Here is a 21438-nt window from a genome sequence, read left to right on the forward strand (position 1 = left end):
GGCCCCTTGGTGCCTCCGGGCAGTCCCTTTTCGGCTGGCAGTGCTGCTGGAAGCCAGGGAGGCTGAAAAGGGGCCGTGCAGGGGCCCCTTGGTGCCTCCGGGCAGTCCCTTTTCAGCTGGCAGTGCTGCTGCAGGCCAGGAAGGCCGAAAACAGGCCAAGGGTGGATACTGAGCGGCCTCCACATGGCCCGTTTTCAGCTGGCAGTGCTCCTGGAGGCCAAGGAGGCCGAAAACGGGCCGTGTGGAGGTACTGAAAGGCCCCCGTGTGACCCATTTTCAGCTGGTAATGCTGCTGGCGGCCAGGGAGGCCAAAAACAGGCCATGTGGAGGTACTGAGGGTCTCCACGTGGCCCGTTTTCAGCTGGCAGTGCTGCTGAAGCCATGGAGGGCGAAAATGGAACATGTGGGGGGCTTCTCACTATTTTATAATAATAACAATAACATGAGAGTTGGAAGGGACCTTGGAGGTCTTCTAGTCCAACCCCCTGCTTAGGCAGGAAACCCTACACTACTTCAGACAGATGGTTATCCAACATCTGCTTAAAAACTTCCAGTTTTAAATTTTTCCAAATTTCCACCTCGGTATGGCCTATTTTCAGCCAGCAGAGGCCAGGGAGGCCAAAAACAGGCCACATGGGCCATCCCTCAGGACTTCCAAGCGGAGGCCCATGTCAATCAGTCGATCTCCTGCCCTATCAAGGGTTTCAAGATGCCCCTTACAACTTACAACCAGAAATAACAATAACAACAACAACAATAACAACAACAACAACAAAACAACAACAATAATAATGTATGCTCCCCCTCTCCAAAGACTCCATTTCCAATTATGGTTGGAAGGCAAGGGCTATCTGGGCCAGCAGCTTAGATGTTTTCGACGATCCCTACCCAACTCTCAAGTCCCATACCTGATAATCAAAGGAGCATTGTTGGTCTTCTTCCTCTTTGGGAATCCTCAGATCTTCTAAGCTCCTGGCTTGGCTGAGCGGTTGTGTTGCCACCTCCAGTCCTGTGAAAATGTCTTCCAGAAGACTAACATCTGCAGGGCTTTCCGGAGTGGTTGGGTCAATCTGACTGTCCTCTTGGAATCTCTCCGGACTGATGCTTTCTTCTCCGTCGCCACTGTCGGATTCCTTCAGAGCTCGATATGGCTGAGGCCTGTCGGAAGGGGGTGGAGAAATTGGTCATTCAGAAATGGGATCCCTCTGGAGAAATCTACCCAAATCTTTCTGGTTCGGAGAAAGTCAGGAGGGGCTGATGGGTGGAGGAGCTAAGAGGGTCTTAAGGACAACTTGTGCTCCATTTCACACAAATGAAGACTGAACAAGCTCAGCAAGAGCGACAGTCAGTGGTGGGCTGCTACCAATTCAGATGGACTGGTAGTTTTGATGGTCAGCTGGCCCCACCCACCTGTCCCTGCTCGATCCTGTCCTATACAGTGGTACCTCATCTTACGAACGCCTCTTCTAATGAACTTTTCAAGATACGAACCCAGTGTTTAAGATTTTTTTGCTTCTTCTTCCGAACTATTTTCACCTTACGAACCCAAGCAGCTGCTGCTGGGATGAAGGGGTTTCTTTTTTCCCCCTTTTTTGAAGAAAGAAAAGGAGGGGCGGCTTGGAGGGGGAAAGAGTTTGCAGAGAACAGCGTGCTTGCAGAGGCACTGAAAGGGTATCTTTTGAAGAAAGAAAAGGGAGGGGGAAAGAGTTTGCAGAGAACAGCGTGCTTGCAGAGCCACTGAAAGGGTGTCTTTTGAAGAAAGAAAAGGTGGGGCGGCTTGGAGGGGGAAAGACTTTGCAAAGAACAGCGTGCTTGCAGAGGCACTGAAACGGTGTCTTTTGAAGAAAGAGAAGGGCGGGGCAACTTGGAGGGGGAAAGACTTTGCAGAGAACAGCGTGCTTGCAGAGGCACTGAAAGGGTGTCTTTTGAAGAAAGAAAAGGGGGGCGGCTTGGAGGGGGAAAGACTTTGCAGAGAACAGCGTGCTTGCAGAGGCCCTGAAAGGGTGTCTTTTGAAGAAAAAAGGGAGGGGCGGCTTGGAGGGGGAAAGACTTTGCAGAGAACAGCCACAGGCACTGAAAGAGTGTCTTTTGAAGAAAGAAAAGGGAGGGGCGCCCCCCTTGCCTTTCCTTCTTCCCACTCACCCTTTAGCCTAGCCTTGCTTCTTCCACCTGCCCCCTTTAGCTGCCCCTCCCTGCCCTCTGTTCACCTCCCTTCTAAAGTTTGGGATTTTCCTGAAGGATTTGCACGCATTATTTGCTTTTACATTGATTCCTATGGGAAACATTGTTTCGTCTTACGAACTTTTCACGTTACGAACTTCCTCCTGGAACCAATTAAGTTCATATCATGAGGTACCACTGTATTTCCTTATTTCTGGCTCAGCTGATTCACGCAGCACAGCTGATCCTACTTACCGGGGCTGCCTTAGAAGCTAAGCAGCTGAGCTAGAAATGGCTGTACAGTATTTGGAATGCTGCGCGAGTACAAGTGCACTAGAGTGCCTTCCGTCCCCTGTCCTATTGCTCTCCTATATCTCCTATACCTTTCTTCTATTCCTATATCATCTCTTCCATTCTTTCTTAGATATATTTTACTATGAGTATCTCCTCTATAACCTTCATCGTGTATTTTACTATGTAGCCACTGAAACCCTCATTGTGTGTTGGACAAAATCAATCAATCAATAAAGTAAATAAAGTAAACAAAGTAAATAAAGTAAATAAAATAAAGTAAATAATGAAGTAAATAAAGTAAGTAATAAAGTATATAAAATAAATAAAGTAAATAATAAAGTAAATAAAGTAAATAATAGTAAATAAAGTAAGTAAAGTAAATAATAAAGTAAATAATGTAAATAAAATAAATAAAGTAAATAATAAAGTAAATAAAGTAAATAAAGTAAATAAATAATTATTAAACCAGTTTGCAGGCCACCATGGGCTCCATTGCTTACGCCACAAAACTGCCCTAGTGTCCCACTGGGTTTTTGTGTGTGTGCTTTCAACACAAAGTAAGAAAACACACCACATCAAGCATACATTTCTCACAGCAAAACCAACAAAACAAAGAGAAGTTACATCAAGGAAAGAGAAGGGGGAATTTTTAGCCAGCGTGAGACAACAGGACTTTTTGAAGACCAAGGAGGTCCAAAGGATTCCGCTCTCCAATGTGCAAGAAGTAAGGATGTGACCAGGGGCGGATTCCCGATTCCGCTACTACTGGTGCGCTGCGTGCGCGGCTTTACTGCTGATGCGTGCGTGCGCTTGTCCCAGTGAGATTTTGCCTCTGTGCATGCACAGGAAGCAAAATCATGTGGGGGAACATGCGCAAGATATTTTGGTTGTTGGTTTTTTTGCTTCCATGCATGCTCCCTGCGCATGGGACGCATGTGTGTGCACTCGCAGAAGCAAAGCTGTGCATGCAGCTCAATATTTGCTACCGATGTGCTGTCCTTATCCGTGGTTAGAATGCAGCATTGAATGCTAAATGTGCCCACCGCCAGCAGTTCGATCCTAGTTAGCTCAAGGTTGACTCAGCCTTCCGTCCTTTTCCAAGGTGGGTCAAATGAGGACCCAGATTGTTGGGGGCAAGAGGCTGACTCTGTAAATGCCTTAGAGAGTGCTGTGAAGCACTGTAGAGCAGTTTACAAGTCTAAGTACCCCGGCCCTCTGGAATCAACTCCCCCTGGAGATTAGAACTGTCCCCACCCTCCTTGTCTTTCGTAAACTACTCAAGACCCACCTATACCGCCAGGCATGGGGGAGTTGAGACACCTTTCCCCCAGGCTCTTTATATTTTATATTTGGTATGTATGTGTTGTTTGGTTTTTAAATATGATAGGGTTTTATATGCTTCTTTTTTAATATTAGATTTGTTTCGCTATAATATTGTTTTTTTATTATTGTTGTGAGCTGCCCTGAATCTTCGGAGAGGGGCGGCATACAAATCTAATAAATAATAATAATAATAATAATAATAATAATTATTATTATTATTATTATTATTACCGTGTTTCCGCGAAAATAAGACACTGTCTTATATTAATTTTTGCTCCAAAAGTTGTGCTACGTCTTATATTTCGGGGGGTGTCTTATATTTCTCAAATAAGACAAATTCACAGGCAGAAAAGCTGACACCCCCAAAGAAAGTGAACCGTACGGTACACTGATTACGGTACGGTACCTGTCAGTATGGCACCCACACACACAAACGACGGCACTTATATGGTACAACAGTATACTCCCGCTATTGCAGCTTCCGGCCACCAGAGGAACTACAGTCTATGCACTGTAGTGGAGATTGTAATGGCGGTGAGACAGCAGCAGACTATGTCTGCTGTACTGGACGGTACAAAGCGATGGAAGGGGCTAGCAAGGGACGCCACATTATTACGGTACTGCTATGAACAGCTTTGAATGGTACCGTATGTTTTTCCATGTAAACTTGACTACGCCTTATTTTCAGGGGGTGCCTTATATTAGCAAATTCTGCAAAACCTCTGACATGCCTTACTTTCGGGGTACGTCTTATTTTCGGGGAAATAGGGTATTATTAGAACTACTATCTCCCTGTGGCCTTCTGCTTGCAGCTGGTTATTCACCTTCTGGCTGCTAGAGGGGTAGGCAAGACAGACAGGCAAAGGTAGGAAAATCCAGAGACAGTCCAAGCCAGGTAGGAGAACAGTGAGTCTCGTCACTCTTTGGTCGGAACCGGAATGGGTTCGCTTGTTGCCAGGGGTATATAATGCGGGGAACATGCACACATGGAGGAGACATGACACTTGCCACAGAAGCCTGAAAGCAAGGGAAAGGCTGAAGGGTTAGTAAGGCAAGGAAGCAGGGCGAGCGATAGCAATAGTCAAGATAAGAGACCATTCGAAAGGAGTAGAGAAGAGAAAGCTGTCAGAGAAGGCACAGACGGGCCCATCGTCCTGAGGAAGCTCATCGCCCGAAGAATCCTCCAACAGGAAGACCGTATAGTGGCGTGTGGGCTTGACCAGGCTGAAGGAGACAGAGAAGAGGAAGAGAAAAGATTATATATAATCGCCGGACCAAACCTACGGAAGGAAAGGAAGCCAAACCCACAGAAGTCAACGTTTGAGGAGAAAGGATTCTCGGCCTCGGGAACCTCTGAAGAAAGATGGAGATCACCAACTTTTGGTGGCCCTGAGCGTTGACCTCAAGAATCTCTCTCCAGATTTAACAGAAATGGAAGGGATCTTGTAGGTCATCTAGTCCAGTGTTTCCCAACCTTGGCAACTTAAAGAATGCGGCCGCAAGAGCCATCGTGGGGCTTCCTAGATTCGCCCACGTTTCTGCAACACTCCGCAGCCTGCACTGGCTGCCGATCGGTTTCTGGTCACAATTCAAAGTGTTGGTAATGACCTTTAAAGCCCTAGATGGCATTGGCCCAGCAGCTGATAAGGTCCCACAGAGTTGGCCTTCTCCGGGTCCCGTCGACCAAACAATGTCGTTTGGCGGGCCCCAGGGGAAGAGCCTTCTCTGTGGCGGCCCCAACCCTCTGGAATCAACTCCCCCCAGAGATTAGAATGGCCCCCACCCTCCTTGTCTTTCGCAAATTACTCAACACCCACCTTTGTTGCCAGGCATGGGGGAGTTAGGATATTCCTTCCCCTAGGCCATTACAAGTTATGTATGGTATGTTTGTGTGTATGTTTGGTTTTTATAATAAGGGTTTTTAGTTGTTTTATTAAATTGGATTGTTACATGTTGTTTTTTATCATTGTTGTTAGCCGCCCCGAGTCTGCGGAGAGGGGCGGCATACAAATCCAATAAAATAAATAAATAAATAAATAAATATATCTGGACTTCAACTCCCAGAATTCCCCAGCCAGCATTCGCTGGCTGGGGAATTGTGGGAGTTGAAGTCCAAATATCTTCAAATTGCCAAGTTGGGAAACACAGATCAAGTCCAACCCTACACCAGCGGTGTCAAACTCAAGGCCTGTGGTGCTTAAATCCAGCCTGCGAGGTCAGCCTGGAAATATCGAAGGACCTTCCCTCGGTGCCTCTTGCAGCTAAAACGGGCTGCGTGAGCCCTCTATGCCTCATTTTCACCTTCTATGGCCTCCTGACTTCAACTGCTGGCTGAAAACAGGCCAAAAATGGGCTGGAAAATGGGATCAAAACAGCCCAAAAGCAAGCTAAAAATGGCTGTCAGAGTGCTGCAGGCGGCCAAGGCAGGCGAAACCCAATTTTGGTCAGCAGTGCTGTAGGAAGCATCTGTCCCACCTCCTCCCAGCCCGCAGAGGAGAACTACAATGCTAATACAGCCCTCGAAAAAAATCCAGTTTGATACCCCTGAGCGACACCATTTTTGACAGACGACAGTCCAGTCTCTTCTTCAAATTGGTCTTGTCTATAATGCTCAAAGATAAAGGAGGAATTGGCATGCAGGGTAGACCTTTCACGATCTGACATTTATTTTATTTATTTATTTTATTTTATTTATTGGATTTGTATGCCGCCCTTCTCCGTGGACTCGGGGCAGCTAACGACAGTAATAAAAACAATATGTAGCAATCCAATAATAAAACAACTAAAAAAAACCCTTATTATAAAAACCAGACATACATACTGACATACCATGCATAAACTGTAAGGCCCAGGGGGAAAGAATATCTCAGTTCCCCCATGCCTGACGGCAGAGGTGGGTTTTAAGGAGCTTACGAAAGGCGAGGAGGGTGGGGGCAATTCTGATCTCTGGGGGGGAGTTGGTTCCAGAGGGCCAGGGCCACCACAGGGAAGGCTCTTCCCCTGGGTCCCGCCAAACGACATTGTTTAGTTGACGGGACCCGGAGAAGGCCCACTCTGTGGGACCTAATCGGTTGCTGGGATTCGTGCGGCAGAAGGCACATTCCCAGCCCAGGAGCACCGACCGATCCATTTTTGGGGGAAAAACCCCCCCGTCTCACAAAGTGGCAACTATAGGCAGTTTTTGTCTTATGACCACAATTGAGCCCAACATTTCAGGTTGCTAAGAAAGATATTTCTTAAGTGAGTTTTGCCTTATTTTTAAGACTTTCCTTGCCAGAGTTCTTACAGTATTTTTCGGACTATAAGGTGCACTTTTTTGTCTCCCAAGAGGTGGTGAAAATGTTTGTGCGTGTTATAAGCCAAATATTGTCGAAGCTCTGCTCACCCGACCACCATTTTTTTGGCCTCCACATATGCCCCATTTTCCAGGCCTTTTAAAGGTCTTTTTCAGACCTTTTTTCAGCCCATTTTGGGGGCTTTTTTTCGGCTATTTTTGAGGGGGTTTTGGCTCATTTTTGAGGGGGTTTTGGCCCGTTTTCAAGGGGTTTGGGGGACATTTGGAGGGTTTGAGGGCCCATTTGGCATCAGAACAGAATATCTCCGAGACTGCCTTCTGCTGCATGAACCCCAGCGACCGATTAAGTCCCACAGAGTGGGCCTTCTCCGGGTCCCGTCGACTAAACATTTTAATACAGTTTGGTTTTTTCCCCTGATGTATTCCATTTTTTTCACGAATTCCCTGATATTTCCCAAACTGCTGATTTTCCTGATAATTCCCTGATTTCCCTGTTTTCCAGGTTTGCTGGACACCCTGTATCAATGACTTCTTTCATTGGGTATATAAAGCATGCTGGCTGGTGAATTCTGGGAGCTAAAAACCGAAAAACGTCCAGGCCTAATCCCCCCTCCCTCCAAAAAACCCCCTTTTCCTTGAGGCAGCCGAGCCTCTTCCCTCATTAACCCAATTCGGCGCTTCCTCTCCCAGTGGCTGCCACCCGCCACCAGCTCAACGTTTGGCACACAAAGAGCTGTCTTGGCGGAAAGGTGGTAGGGCCCGGGGCTGAACGGCAGCCTGTCCGTCAAACCCAAGGCTTCCGAATGGTTGGCCCTCGAAGCTCCCGTGCAGATGGCTTGCTGATCTCCTTCTAATGTTTAGTTTAACGTGTCTCCGGTTAGTGCCGGCGCCTGACAGCCTTGACAGCCCGGTAGCTGTTCCTTTTTAAATATCATGTCAGAAACACGGCGCCATAAAGCCGTGGATGTGTTCCGCGGCGGCTCTTGTCTCCCGTTCGGAGAGTCGGGCGCTTCGGTTTTTAATGAGGACAATCTGCATTTCGGGGGCTTCCATCCTCCCATCCTCCCCCACCTTGTTCCCCCCCTACCACATATGTCAGGATGCCTGGACAAATCCGCAGCCATCTCGTGGCTGGCCAAAAACCAAGAGCTGACAAATGTAGATATTTCAAATTTAATTGACACCTAAATGTACTTAAGACAGATAAACGAGAGGGAGGAGTTGGGGGGGGGAAATAAAAGGAGAGGGGGGAAGAGACAGGAGAGAAAGAGAAAGAGAAGAGAGAGGGGAAGAGAGAGAATAAAATAAAGAGAGAAAGAGAAAGAGAGGAGAGAGAGGGAGAGAAATAGAGAAACAGAAGAGAGAATAAAGAAAGAAGAGAGAAAAGAGAAGAGAGAGAGAGGAGAGAAAGGAGAGAATAAAGAGAAGAGAGAGGAGAGAGAAAAAGAGAGAGGGGAGAGAAAGAGAGAAAAGAGAGAGAAAGAGAGAGGAAATAAAGAAAGAAGAGAGAAGAGAGAGAGGAGAGGAGAGAAAGGAGAGAAAGATGACAGAAAGAGAAGAGAGAGAGAAAGAGAAGAGAGAGAGGGGAGAGAAAGAGAGAAAAGAGAGAGGGAATAAAGAAAGAAGAGAGAAAAGAGAGATGAGAGGAGAGAAAGAGGAGAGAGAAAGATGACAGAAAGAGAAGAAAGAGGAGAGAAAGAAGAGAGAGGGGAGAGAAAGAGAAGACAGAGGAGAGGAGAGAAAGAGGAGAGAGAGAGAATAAAGAAAGAAGACAGGAGAGAGAGAGAGGACAGAGGAGAGAAAGATGAGAAAGAAGAGACAGGAGAGAAAGAGGAGAGAGCGGAGAGAAAGGTGAGAGAGAGGAAAGAGAAAAAGGAGACAGAGAAATGGGGAGGACAAAGAAGAGTGCAAAAACAGTGGGTGAAGAGTTGGGGGTAGGCATTCAACCCATCCTGGTTCAGAGGGACATGTGGAGGGGTCTAGAAAAAGGAGGATGGTCTTTTCCTCCAGGCCTATCATGCTCCGGAGAAACAACCACGGGAAACGCCCATTGCAACAATGCAGGAGAGGCCCCGCCCCCTAAGACCAAAGGGGCGGGATATTATCAGAGCAACCCCTCTGGTTCTGCCCCCTTCCCCAAAATCAAATATGGGGAGTGGGCCCTTTCTCTCTTCAACCTCATCTAGAGCCCACCCTGGCGGGGCCCAAAAATCTGCGAGGGCGGGTCCTGTACAGGGGCGGATTGCCATTACTGCCACGACTGGTGCGTTGTTCCAGTTCTCTTCGGTTCTCGCGCGTGTGTGTGTGTGTGTGCTATGCACGTGTGCATGAAGCCAAAGCAGGCTGAAATCTCACGAGGGGACACACACACACAATCAAAAGTTCATCGATTTTTTTTGCTTCTGCGCGTCCGTTCTTAAGCATGCGCACGAAGCAAAAATACGAAAAATTGGGGGGGAAAAAGAGATGGCAGCTTCTATAGCAGGGGTCTCCAACCTTGGTGACTTTAAGCCTGGTGGACTTCAACGCTTTTCTGGCTGGGGAATTCTGGGAGTTGAAGTCTAAATATCTTCAAGTTGCCAAGTTGGGAAACACTGATCAAGTCCAACCCTACACCAGCGGTGTCAAACTCAAGGCCTGTGGTGCTTAAATCCAGCCTGCGAGGTCAGCCTGGAAATATCAAAGGACCTTCCCTCGGTGCCTCTTGCAGCTAAAATGGGCTGCATGAGCCCTCTATGCCTCATTTTCACCTTCTATGGCCTCCTGTAGCACTCTGTTGGCTGAAAACAGGCCAAAAATGGGCCGGAAAATGGGATCAAAACAGCCCAAAAGCAAGTCAAAAATGGCTGTCAGAGTGCTGCAGGCTGCCAAGGCAGGTGAAACCCAATTTTGGTCAGCAGAGTGCTGTAGGAAGCATCTGTCCCACCTCCTCATTTGCCCCCTGCCAGACTGCGGAGGAGAACTACAATGCTAATACGGCCCTCGAAAAAATCCAGTCCGCCAGGCTTAAAGTCGCCAAGGTTGGAGACCCCAGGTCTATAGGATCGGCACTATAGCGGCTGTGGGCAAATTGCCCAATCCGGTGGTGGCTACCAGTGTGCCGTCCCCTGCTCCACCAATAGCAACCAGTGGTGGGCAGCAGCTAGTGTGACCAGGTGTGCAGCTTCAGTAGGTCGGCGGCCGTGCACATATGCAACTGGTGAGATGCCAGCGATTTTCAGCGCATGCGTTGAAGCAAAGAAATAGACGAAAAGGCAAAAATCGCCCAAATCTCTCGTGTGTGAGGATGTTCACACGAGATTTCAGTTGCTGTGCATGCGCAGCAGCCAAATCTCATGCACGCACACTGGATGTGCACACAAACGCACAGAGCACCCCATCAGCACTGGCGGCTGCAACCCATCACCATTAGCAGCCCACTACTAATCCTGTAATGTTTGTGTATCGTTTCCGGTTTTGACAACCTGTGCACACAAAGACCCTCGAGAACAGGTCTTGCCGCCTTGATGTTTTCGCTTGAAAGTGTCGTGAGTCATTTTTAATTTTTTTTGCAACAAACCAAAACAAAACCCGCAAATGAAACAGCCTTCGCAGCAAAAACTCCCAGGGGTTCCTCAACACCCCCCCCCAGGGAATCCCAGCAAGGAGATTTGAGACTCAGCCTAACACTCCTCCCCCTCCAGCAACCACCCAGGTTTCTCCCTCACCCCGAAACGAAGGCCAAAGGGGAAAGTCAATTTTGTTTGTCACCCCAGTACCCTTGGGGAGGGGGGCAGCTTTCTTTGTTTTTCCGGCTGAAGGAATCCGCCAACTTTCTGCCGCCTCTTGCTGGGCGGGACAACGAACGAACGCAGAGTCTACTGGAGGTCTGCAGAGAGGTAGACAGCGGGGAGGGAGCTTGTCCCGCACAGCGTCGGGCTGTCCAGGAAACCCCAAATATGAAGCCACCAGGAGGAAACCTCCACCCCGGAAGCAGTGATGGCGAATCTTTTTTTTCCTCGGGTGCCGAAAAAGCATTTGCGCTATCACGCATGCCTGGGGAGGACAAAAACAGCTTCCCCTGCCTCCCGGAGGCCCCCTGTAGGCTGGAAACAGCCTGTTCCCCAACTTCTGGTGGTCACAGTAGGCTCGTGAATCACCATCCCCAGGCTCCAAAGTCTTCCCTGGAGCCAGAGAAGGGCAAAAACGCCTTCCCCCGTCCTTCTGGAGGCTCTCGGGAAGCCAAAAACGCCCTCCAGAGCTTCTGTGTGAGCCAAAAATCAGCTAGCCGGCATATACATGCACCTTGGAGTTGAGCTAGGGCAACGGCTCATGTGCCAGCAGATATGGCTCCATGTGCCATCTGGGCACTCATGCCATAGGTTCCCCATCACTGGGTTAGACCTTTTCTCCACTTATCCTGTCCCTGATGGAAACGGAGATTTCCTACCATTTCTCCCACTCCCCCAAAATAAGGACCACTGGAATGATTTTTCTCTGTGGCCTCTTCTGCCTGGGATAATGAGTCATCTTTGCAGGAAATTGTTGGCCTTGCGTTCAAACTCTTCTGTTTGGGACATGTGATTTATGGCTTTCCGTCAAAAATCTTCCCCACCTGTTTCACTATACTCTTTTAAGGAGCAATTGGTAGTTGGTTGATACAGCAAAGGGGAGAAACGATAATAATAAATAATCACAGAATGTGCCGAAATGGCTATGTTGACCAAGAAATTAGAAGGGAAAGAGGACTTAGACTATTATAGGATATGGGATAAATTTTATAACTGACTAAAAAAGGAGAAATGTACAAAGGAAGTGAAGTAAAACAGAAAAATAAAAATGGATTTGATAATTTTGAATTGTAAACAAAACTTTTGCAAGCATAAACATTAAAAAAATAATCTAAAAATGTATATATCTGTGTTAGAAATTGGGAGGTAAATATCCCAACAGTGTGTATTTTGTGTTTGTCCTCTATGTGTGTTTTGTTTTTAATTTAAAAATAAAAATAAAAAAAGGAATTGCAACTGTGAGCAGAATAGTCAAAACCATGGCACAGAGCAAATAGCCAAGAGAAATTTGGCTAAAGCACTTTAAATACAAATGAAAGCGAAGAACAATATCTAAAATCCAGATGATAGTATTTGGAAAGGAGGTAGCACAGGATGAATGATATATATACCAGAATAAATCGGATAAATAATGAGAAAAAAATGATTAATTTGACTAAGAATTTGGCATTTGATATTGTATTGTATTATATTTTAATTTGAGGTATGTACAGTAAATTGGAATCTCTGTAAGGTGTGAAAAACAATAAAAAATTTATACCTCCAAACTTGCTCGCTCTTTTTTTTTTTTCATCTTTCAACCATCTTTCAACCCTCTTTCCCATCCCAAAAACAACCAGAAAGGAGAAGAAAAAGAAAATCCAGAATAAAATTGAACGGGATACCAGGGTGAGAAAAAATTGAAGGAGTATTGTATAATTGGCCTCGTAAGCTGGACGGTAGACCAAATTCTGGCCCACGAGGGCAAAACTTTCTGTCTTGTTTTAAGATGGTATAGCCTGGCTTTGGCCTTTTTTTTTTAACCACTTACAGCAGGGGTGTCTTCAAACTTGGCAACTTTTAAGACTTGGAAACTTTTAGGATGGTGAGAGTGATCAGCCAGTGGAACAGCTTGCCAGTGGAGGTTTTGAACATCGCAACACTCGACACTTTCAAAAAGAGATTGGACTGCCATCTATTTGGGTGGTGTAGGGTCCCCTGCTCGAGCAGGGGGTTGGACTAGATGACCTGTAAGGTCCCTTCCAACTCTAATAATAAATAAAAAATAGCAATTGTGGACTTCAAAGAGGGAGATTGGGGTCCCCTATATAGAGCGCTGGTGAGACCACATTTGGAATACTGTGTCCAGTTCTGGAGACCTCACCTACAAAAAGATATTGATCAAATTGAACGGGTCCAAAGATGGGCTACAAAAATGGTGGAAGGTCTTCAGCATAAAACGTATCAGGAAAGACTTAATGAACTCAATCTGTATAGTCTGGAGGACAAAAGGGAAAGGGGGGACACGATCGAAACATTTAAATATGTTAAAGGGTTAAATAAGGTCCAGGAGGGAAGTGTTTTTAATAGGAAAGTGAACACAAGAACAATGGGGCACAATCTGAAGTTAGCTGGGGGAAAGATAAGAAGTAACATGAGAAAATATTATTTTACTGAAAGAGTAGTAGATGCTTGGAACAAACTTCCAGCAGACGTGGTTGGTAAATCCAGTCACTGAATTTAAACATGCCTGGGGATAAACGTATGTCCATCCTAAGATAAAATACAGGAAATAGTATAAAGGCAGACTAGATGCACCAGGAGGTCTTTTTCTGCCATCAATCATCTTCTATGTTTCTAACACTCAGTGTCTGGAGAATTATGGGAGTTGAAGTCCACAAGTTACCAAGTTTGAAGACCTCTGACTTATAAAGTCCTTATTATTATTTGTGCATGGGGATTTCTCAATTTTTTCACTCTACACTTGGCCAAGTGTGATGATCAGAGGAGAAAGTTAAGGGACCAGGTGCCCAGAAGAAGCACAGCACAAAAAGGCCTCTATGTTTCTTCCACCAGAGGGCAATCGTGTTCCATCGAGTTTTTTCGGAAGGAGGAATTTAGACATTCGAATACTCACTGTTCTGGGCTGGCGACAGACGTCCTTCGACCGTCCACAGCAACGTTGCCTTTGGGTCTTCGCACAACTTGGGGTCTGGGCGGCCGGACCTATTGGACACCAAACAGACATGCGCTGGGGAAGGGATACGAACGAACCCTTCCCTAGTCAAAGGCCTCGCCGCAATATAATAATAATTAATAATAATAATTTATTAGACTTGTATGCCGCCCCTCTCCGGAGACTCGGGGAGGCTCACAACAACAATAACACAATACAAGTACAAATCTAATAATTAAAACTATGGCTAATACCCATTATCTTAAAAAAGCAAGCAATAATACACAATCAACACTCAATATTACAATCATAACCACACATAACTTTTAATGATCAGAAGGGGGGGGTCATGTTTTAGTTGCCCCATGCCTGGCCACATAGATAGGTCTTCAGAGTCTTGCAGAAGGTGGGGAGGGTGGGGGCAGTCCGAATTTCTCGGGGGAGCCGATTCCAGAGGGCCGGGGCCGCCACAGAGAAGACTCTTCCCCTAGGCCCCGCCAGACAACATTGTCTGATCGACGGGACTTGGAGAAGGCCAACTCTGTGGGACCTGATCGGCCACTGGGATTTATGCGGCAGAAGGCAGTCCCGTAAGTAGCAAATATTTAAATATTTCTAGCAATGGTAGAGTTCTTTGCTTAAACCCACAGAGCAACCGCCCCGAGTCTGCGGAGAGGGGCGGCATACAAATCTAAATAATAAATAAATAAATAAAAATAAATAAACCAGGAACCGGTACCTCCCTGGACCCACAAGAACTACACTGCAGACAAAACGATGGAACCAACATGCATGGCCTTTTTAATTTTTTTTTTTAAGGCAATGTGAGTTTGTCACTTTGTAAAAATACTCAGAAGGCAGAAGGAAGATACTCGTTGGCTAGGAGGCTAAGGTAAGAAGCAGATGGTGACTTTGAGAGAAGGAGAGCTGGAGTAGGACTTCTCAAAGGGACGAAGGGTATCTTCAGAGTATGGACCAAATAGTAAAGATGGCAGCCACAAGACTTGGCATATGCTCAAAACTGGAAAGAACGAAATTTCCCATCAGATAACATGATAATTAATAAAATAATGGATTGTGCTGAAATAACCAGGCTTACTTTTGAATTGCAAAACAAACAAGACAGAGAATTTTTTTTTACCATATGGGAAAACTTTTACAAGTGGCTAGAAATTAGAAGAGAAAATACAAACAAATTAAATAAACGGGGGAAATTGTTAATATGTGATTAACAAATGTAATGAAAATAGTAAATAATATAGATGTAGGATAGAGAAGTAGGGATATGTGTGTACGTGTATATGTATATATATATATATATATGTAAAGCTAGAAGAAGTGATATTGTGAAGTGTAAATATGTTGCAAAAGTGGTTAGTGTTTCAATTATCTGTTTATATTTCACGTATTTTTGTATATCTTGTTTATATGCCCAGGTTTGCCTGGTGCACCAGTTGCGGCCCTACCTGGACAGGGAGTCATTGCTCACAGTCGTTCATGCCCTCATCACCTCGAGGTTCGATTACTGCAACGCTCTCTACATGGGGCTACCTTTGAAAAGTGTTTGGAAACTTCAGATCGTGCAGAATGCGGCCGCAAGAGCCATCGTGGGGCTCGCTAGATTTGCCCACGTTTCTGCAACACTCCGTGGACTGCATTGGCTGCCGATCAGTTTCCGGTCACAATTCAAAGTATTGGTAATGAACTTTAAAGCCCTACATGGCATTGGACCAGAATATTTCCTGAACAGCCTTCTATTGCATGAATTCCAGCGGCCGATAAGTGTCCCACAGAGTTGGCCTTCTCCGGGTCCCGGCGACCAAACAATGTCATTTGGCGGGCCCCAGGGGAAGAGCCTTCTCTGTGGCGGCCCCGGCCCTCTGGATTCAACTCCCCCCAGAGATTAGAAGGGCCCCCACCCTCCTTGTCTTTTGCAAATTACTCAAGACCCACCTATATTGCCAGGCATGGGGGAACTGAGACATCGTCCCCCAGGCTTTTATATTTTATGTTTGGTATGTATGTGTGGTATGGTTTTAATTGCTGGGGTTTTATGTATGTTTTATTTTTAATATTAGATTTGTTTCCCTGTTATATTGTTTCTATTATTGTTGTGAGCTGCCCCGAGTCTTCGGAGAGGGGCGGCATACAAATCTAATTAATAATAATAATAATAATAATAATAATAATAATAATAATGTGGTTTGTTTATAATTTAAAAACTTGATAAAGATTAAAAGAAACTCAGCAATGGCACAGAGCTAAGCAATGAGAGAAACCAAGGGAGTTTGTGCCCCAGGAATGACACAGCCTAAGTTTGACGAGACAATGGTGACATGACAATAAGATTCCAAGGGCTCAAAGAAGAGGGATCAACTTATTCTCCGAAGCACCAGAAATAACGGATGGACACTTGTCAAGAAGAGAAGCAAAACTGGAATGGAGGAGAAGCTTCCTGGTGGTGAGAAGAATCAACCGGTGGAACGGCTTGCCACCAGAAGTTGTGAGTGCACCATTACTGGAGGTTTTTAAGAAGAGATTGGACAGCTACCTGTCTACAATGGTATAGCGCAGGGGTAGGCAAAGTTGGCTCTTCTATGACATATGGACTTCAACTCCCAGAATTCCTGAGCTAGCATGATTGTCTCAGGAATTCTGGGAGAGGAAGTCCACAAGTCATAGAAGAACCAACTTTGCCTACCCCTGGTATAGCGTCTCCTTCTTGAGCAGGGGGTTGGACTAGAAGACCTTCAAGGTCCCTCCCAGATTCTATTCTAATAGGGTTGTCAAGACAATGCAGAAGTTGGTGAAAAATCAACGGCTTGCTACACTATCTGTAGAAGGCCTGATGCTGATGGGAACTTGGGAGGGATGATTTCATGAAGGGGACAGATACAGCCACAAAACATTCATTCGAGAGGTTCAAGGCCATCCTATGCCAACCCACCTGGGCGGAAGCGGAGAAAGGATGTGCCACACTGGGACAATTTGAGCGGGCAACGTGACATGTTTGTGGCTGGGGGAGACAAGGGATGTGAATGGTGAACCTATGGCACGGGTGCCACAGGTGGCACGCAATGCCATATCTGCTGGCACGCAGGTCTTTCCCTAGCTCAGCTCCAATGTGCATGTGTGTGCCGGCCAGCTGATTTTTGGTTTGCACAGAGGCTCTGGGAGGGCGTTTTTGGCTTCCAGGGAGGATGTAACGCTCTCTACATGGGGCTACCTTTGAAAATTGTTCGGAAACTTCAGATTGTGCAGAATGCAGCTGCGAGAGCAATCATGGGCTTCCCTAAGTATGCCCATGTTACACCAACACTCCGCAATCTGCATTGGTTGACGATCAGTTCATAATTAAAAGTGTTAGTTATGACCTATAAAGCCCTTCATGGCATCGGACCAGAATATCTCCGGGACCGCCTTCCGCCGCACGAATCCCAGCGACCGATTAGGTCCCACAGAGTTGGCCTTCTCCGGGTCCCGTCGACTAAACAATGTCATTTGGCGGGACCCAGGGGAAGAGCCTTCTCTGTGGCGGCCCCAACCCTCTAGAACCAGCTCCCCCCAGAGATCAGAATTGCCCCCACCCTCCTCGCCTTTCGTAAGCTCCTTAAAACCCACTTCTGTCATCAGGCATGGGGGAACTGAGATATTCCTTTCCCCCCAGGCCTATACAATTTATGCATGGTATGTTTGTATGTATGTTTTGGGTTTTAGTAAGGGTTTTTAGTGATTTTAAATATTAGATTTGTCATATACTGTTTTATTATTATTGTTAGCCGCCCCGAGTCTACGGAGAGGAGCGGCATACAAATCAAATCAAATCAAATCAAATCAAATCAAATCAAATCAAATCAAATCAAATCAAATCAAATCAAATCAAATCATAAATGGGGGAGGGCATTTTTGCCCTCAGCTCCAGGGAAGCCTTTGGAGCCTGGGGAGGGTGAAATACGAGCCTACTGGGCCCACCAGAAGTTAGGAAACAGGCTGTTTCTGCCCTCCAGAGATCTCCAGGGGAGGGGGGAAGCTGTTTTCGCCCTCCCCAGGCATTGAATTATGGGTGTGGGCACTCAATATTGTGCGTGCATGCTTTTTCAGCACCCAAGGAAAAAAGGTTGGCCATCACTGTTGTAGGGTCTCCTGCTTGAGAGTTGGGGGCTTGGACTAGACCTCCAGGGTCCTTTAATGTGAGAAGGCCTCCTTTTTATTATTATTATTTATTGGATTTGTATGTCGCCCCTCTCCGCAGACTCGGGGCGGCTAACAACAATAAAAAACAACATGTAACAATCCAATTTAATAAAACAACTAAAAACCGTCACTATAAAAACCAAACACACACACAAACATACCATACATAACTTGTAATGGCCTAGGGGAAGGAATATCCTAACTCTCCCATGCCTGGCGATAAAGGTGGGTCTTGAGTAATTTGCGAAAGACAAGGAGGGTGGGGGCCGTTCTAATCTCTGGAGGGACTTGATTCCAGAGGGTTGGGGCCGCCACAGAGAAGGCTCTTCCCCTGGGGCCCGCCAAACGACATTGTTTGGTCGACGGAACCCAGAGAAGGCCAACTCTGTGGGACCTTATCGGCCGCTGGGATTCGTGCGGTAGAAGGCGGTTCCGGATGTATTCTGACCCAATGCCATGTAGGGCTTTAAAGGTCATGACCAACACTTTGAATTGTGACCGGAAACTGATCGGCAGCCAGTGCAGGCCGCGGAGTGTTGCAGAAACGTGGGCGAATCTAGGAAGCCCCACGATGGCTCTCGCGGCCGCATTCTGCACGATCTGAAGTTTCCGAACACTTTTCAAAGGTAGCCCCATGTAGAGAGCGTTGCAGTAATCGAACCTCGAGGTGATGAGGGCATGAGCGACTGTGAGCAATGACTCCCTGTCCAAATAGGGCCGCAACTGGTGCACCAGGCGAACCTGGGCAAACGCCCCCCTCGCCACAGCCGAAAGATGATGTTCCAATGTCAGCTGTGGACGGAGGAGGATGCCTTGCTTTGCCCTGCAAGAAACCCAGGGATTCTGTCTAAGGCAGGCTGAAATGTTCTATCCAGGGGGGAGCCCAGCCCCACGGATGAGGGGGATGAGCATCCATGGGTCCTCTGGAGAGACTGAATGTCACGCCCACCCCCACCATCTTTCAGCTGTGGTGAGGGGGGCGTTTGCCCAGGTTCGCCTGGTGCACCAGTTGCGGCCCTATTTGGATCAGGAGTCACTGCTCACAGTCACTCATGCCCTCATCACCTCGAGGCTCGACTACTGTAATGCTCTCTACATGGGGCTACCTTTGAAAAGTGTTCGGAAACTTCAGATCGTGCAGAATGCAGCTGCGAGAGCAATCATGGGCTTTCCCAAACATGCCCATGTCACAACAACACTCCGCAGTCTGCATTGGCTGCCGATCAGTTTCCGGTCACAATTCAAAGTGTTGGTTATGACCTATAAAGCCCTTCATGGCACCAGACCAGGTTATCTCCGGGACTGCCTTCTGCCGCATGAATCCCAGCGACTGATTAGGTCCCACAGAGTTGGCCTCCTCCGGGTCCCGTCAACTAAACAATGTCATTTGGCGGGACCCAGGGGGAGAGCCTTCTCTGTGGCGGCACCGGCCCTCTGGAACCAACTCCCCCCAGAGATTAGAATAGCTCCCACCCTTCTTGCCTTTCGCAAGCTTCTTAAAACCCACCTGTGTTGTCAGGCTTGGGGGAATTAAGATATTCTTTCCCCCTCGGCTTCCACAATTTATGTATGGTACGTTGTATGTATGATTGGTTTTTAAAATAAGGGCTTTTAGTTTTTAAGTATTGGATTGTCGCACATTGTTTTTATTACTGTTGTTAGCCGCCCCGAGTCTGCGGAGAGGGGCGGCATACAAATCCAATAAAATGAATGAAATGAAATGAATGGAGGGGGTCAGGTGCCAGAAGCCTCCGAGCCCAGCTGATTTCCCCTCCCGTCGGTCCGTGCAGAAGAGGCTTAAGAGTGGCGCATTGACGGCAGGCAAGGAAGGATTAAGTTTCCGAAGGTGGGGGGGGGGAGGAACTTCGTGTGAACTTGCAAGGCGCAGAAACATCGGGAGGAAAAGAACAACAGAGCTAATTAGGGGAGCCGGGCTGTCAGAGCAGGGCTGCATGGCTGAGTGCCAGCAAACAAAGGAGAAGGCTTGGCAATCAGCAGGATGGATGGAAGAGACTGCTTCATTAGGGATGATAAAACGCGGGGAGGGAGGGGAGAGGGGAGAGGGAGGGAGCCGGCGGGAGGGGGAGAGCAAGCGAGGGAGGGGGAAGGGAGCGGGGGGAGAGGGAGAGACTGTTTAATTAAGCCTAAAGCTGGCTTGTCACTTGCTGCAAACCCTTTTCACCTTTTGAGTTGGCCTTCTCGGAGAGGGGACGTTTCTGCCAGAGATGGCAATTCTGCCGCTGGGACGAAGGCTCTGTCTTTTCTCTCTCTCTCTCTTTCAGTTTCTGTTTCTCTCTCTCTCTTTTTCCTCTGTTTCTCTGTCTCTGTCTCTCTCTGTTTCTCCTTTTGTTTCTGTTTCTCTCTCTCTCTTTTTCTCAGTCTGTTCCTCCCTCTGTCTTTGTTTCTCTCTCTTTTTCTCTCTCTGCCTGTTTCTCTCTGTTTTTCTTTCTTTCTGTCTGTTTCTCTCTCTTTTTCTGTTTCTCCCTCTCCTCTCTTTCTCTTTTATTCTGTTTCTCTCTCTTCCACTTTCTCCCTCTGTCTCTTTGTCTGTCTTTCTGTCTCTCTCTCTGTTTTCCCTTCTCTCTTTTTCTCTCTCTTTCTTTCTGTTTCTCTCTCCAACTTTCCCCCTCTCTCTGGCTTTTTGTGTTTCTCTTTCTCTTTGTTTCTCTTTCTCTGTCTGTTTCTCTTTTCTGTTTCTCTCTTTGTGTTTCTCTCTTCCTCACTCTGTCTTTGTTTCTCTCTCTGTTTCTGTTTCTCTTTCTCTCTTGCTTTTTCTCTCTCTGTTTCTCTTTCTCTGTCTTTCCACTCTTTGTTTCTTTCTGTTTCTCTCTCTCTCTGCTTCTTTCTCCACGGAGGCTTCTCCCCGCCTTTTCTACCCCTGTTTCCTCCTAGGAAATTCCTAGAGATGTCACAAGGAGGCTTCTCCCTGCCTTTTCCGGCCCTGTTTCCTCCCAGGAGATTCCTAGAAAGACCCCACGGAGGCTTCTCTCCACTTTTCCGGCCCTGTCTCCTCCCAGGAGATTCCTAGAGGCCCCATGGAGGCTCCTCCCTGCCTTTTGTGGCCCTGTCTCCTCCCAGGAGATTCCTAGAAAGGCCCCACGGAGGCTTCTCCCTGCCTTTTCTGGCCCTTTCTCTTCCCAGGAGATTTCTAGAGGCCCCACGGAGGCTCCTCCCTGCCTTTTCCACCCCTGTCTCCTCCCAGGAGATTCCTAGAGGCCCCATGGAGGTTCCTCCCTGCCTTTTCTGGCCCTGTCTCCTCCCAGAAGATTCCTAGAGGCCCCACGGAGGCTCCTCCCTGCCTTTTCCGGCCCTGTCTCCTCCCAGGAGATTCCTAGAGAGGCCCCACGGAGGCTCCTCCCTGCCTTTTCTGGCCCTGTCTCCTCCCAGGAGATTCCTAGAGAGGCCCCATGGAGGCTCCTCCCCGCCTTTTCTGGTTACAATTTCGGAGGCTCGGATTTGTAAGTGGA

The 21438-nt window shown here is 47.2% G+C and overlaps 1 protein-coding gene across 2 annotated transcripts in view; it reads right to left on the minus strand.

Moving 5' to 3' along the window:
• The window catches only part of DENND1A (DENN domain containing 1A), a 235816-nt gene that overhangs the window by 3368 nt on the left and 211010 nt on the right, over window positions 1-21438 (minus strand). For both annotated transcript variants that reach the window (XM_070758843.1, XM_070758844.1), the window contains 2 exons: window positions 13739-13827; window positions 909-1158 (listed from right to left, as the gene is read on the minus strand). In XM_070758843.1, coding sequence (XP_070614944.1) covers window positions 909-1158; window positions 13739-13827 — 339 coding nt within the window. The remainder of the gene's footprint in view (window positions 1-908; window positions 1159-13738; window positions 13828-21438) is intronic.

Source organism: Erythrolamprus reginae, chromosome 8, assembly GCF_031021105.1.
Source record: "Erythrolamprus reginae isolate rEryReg1 chromosome 8, rEryReg1.hap1, whole genome shotgun sequence".
Classification (NCBI taxonomy): domain Eukaryota; kingdom Metazoa; phylum Chordata; class Lepidosauria; order Squamata; family Dipsadidae; genus Erythrolamprus; species Erythrolamprus reginae.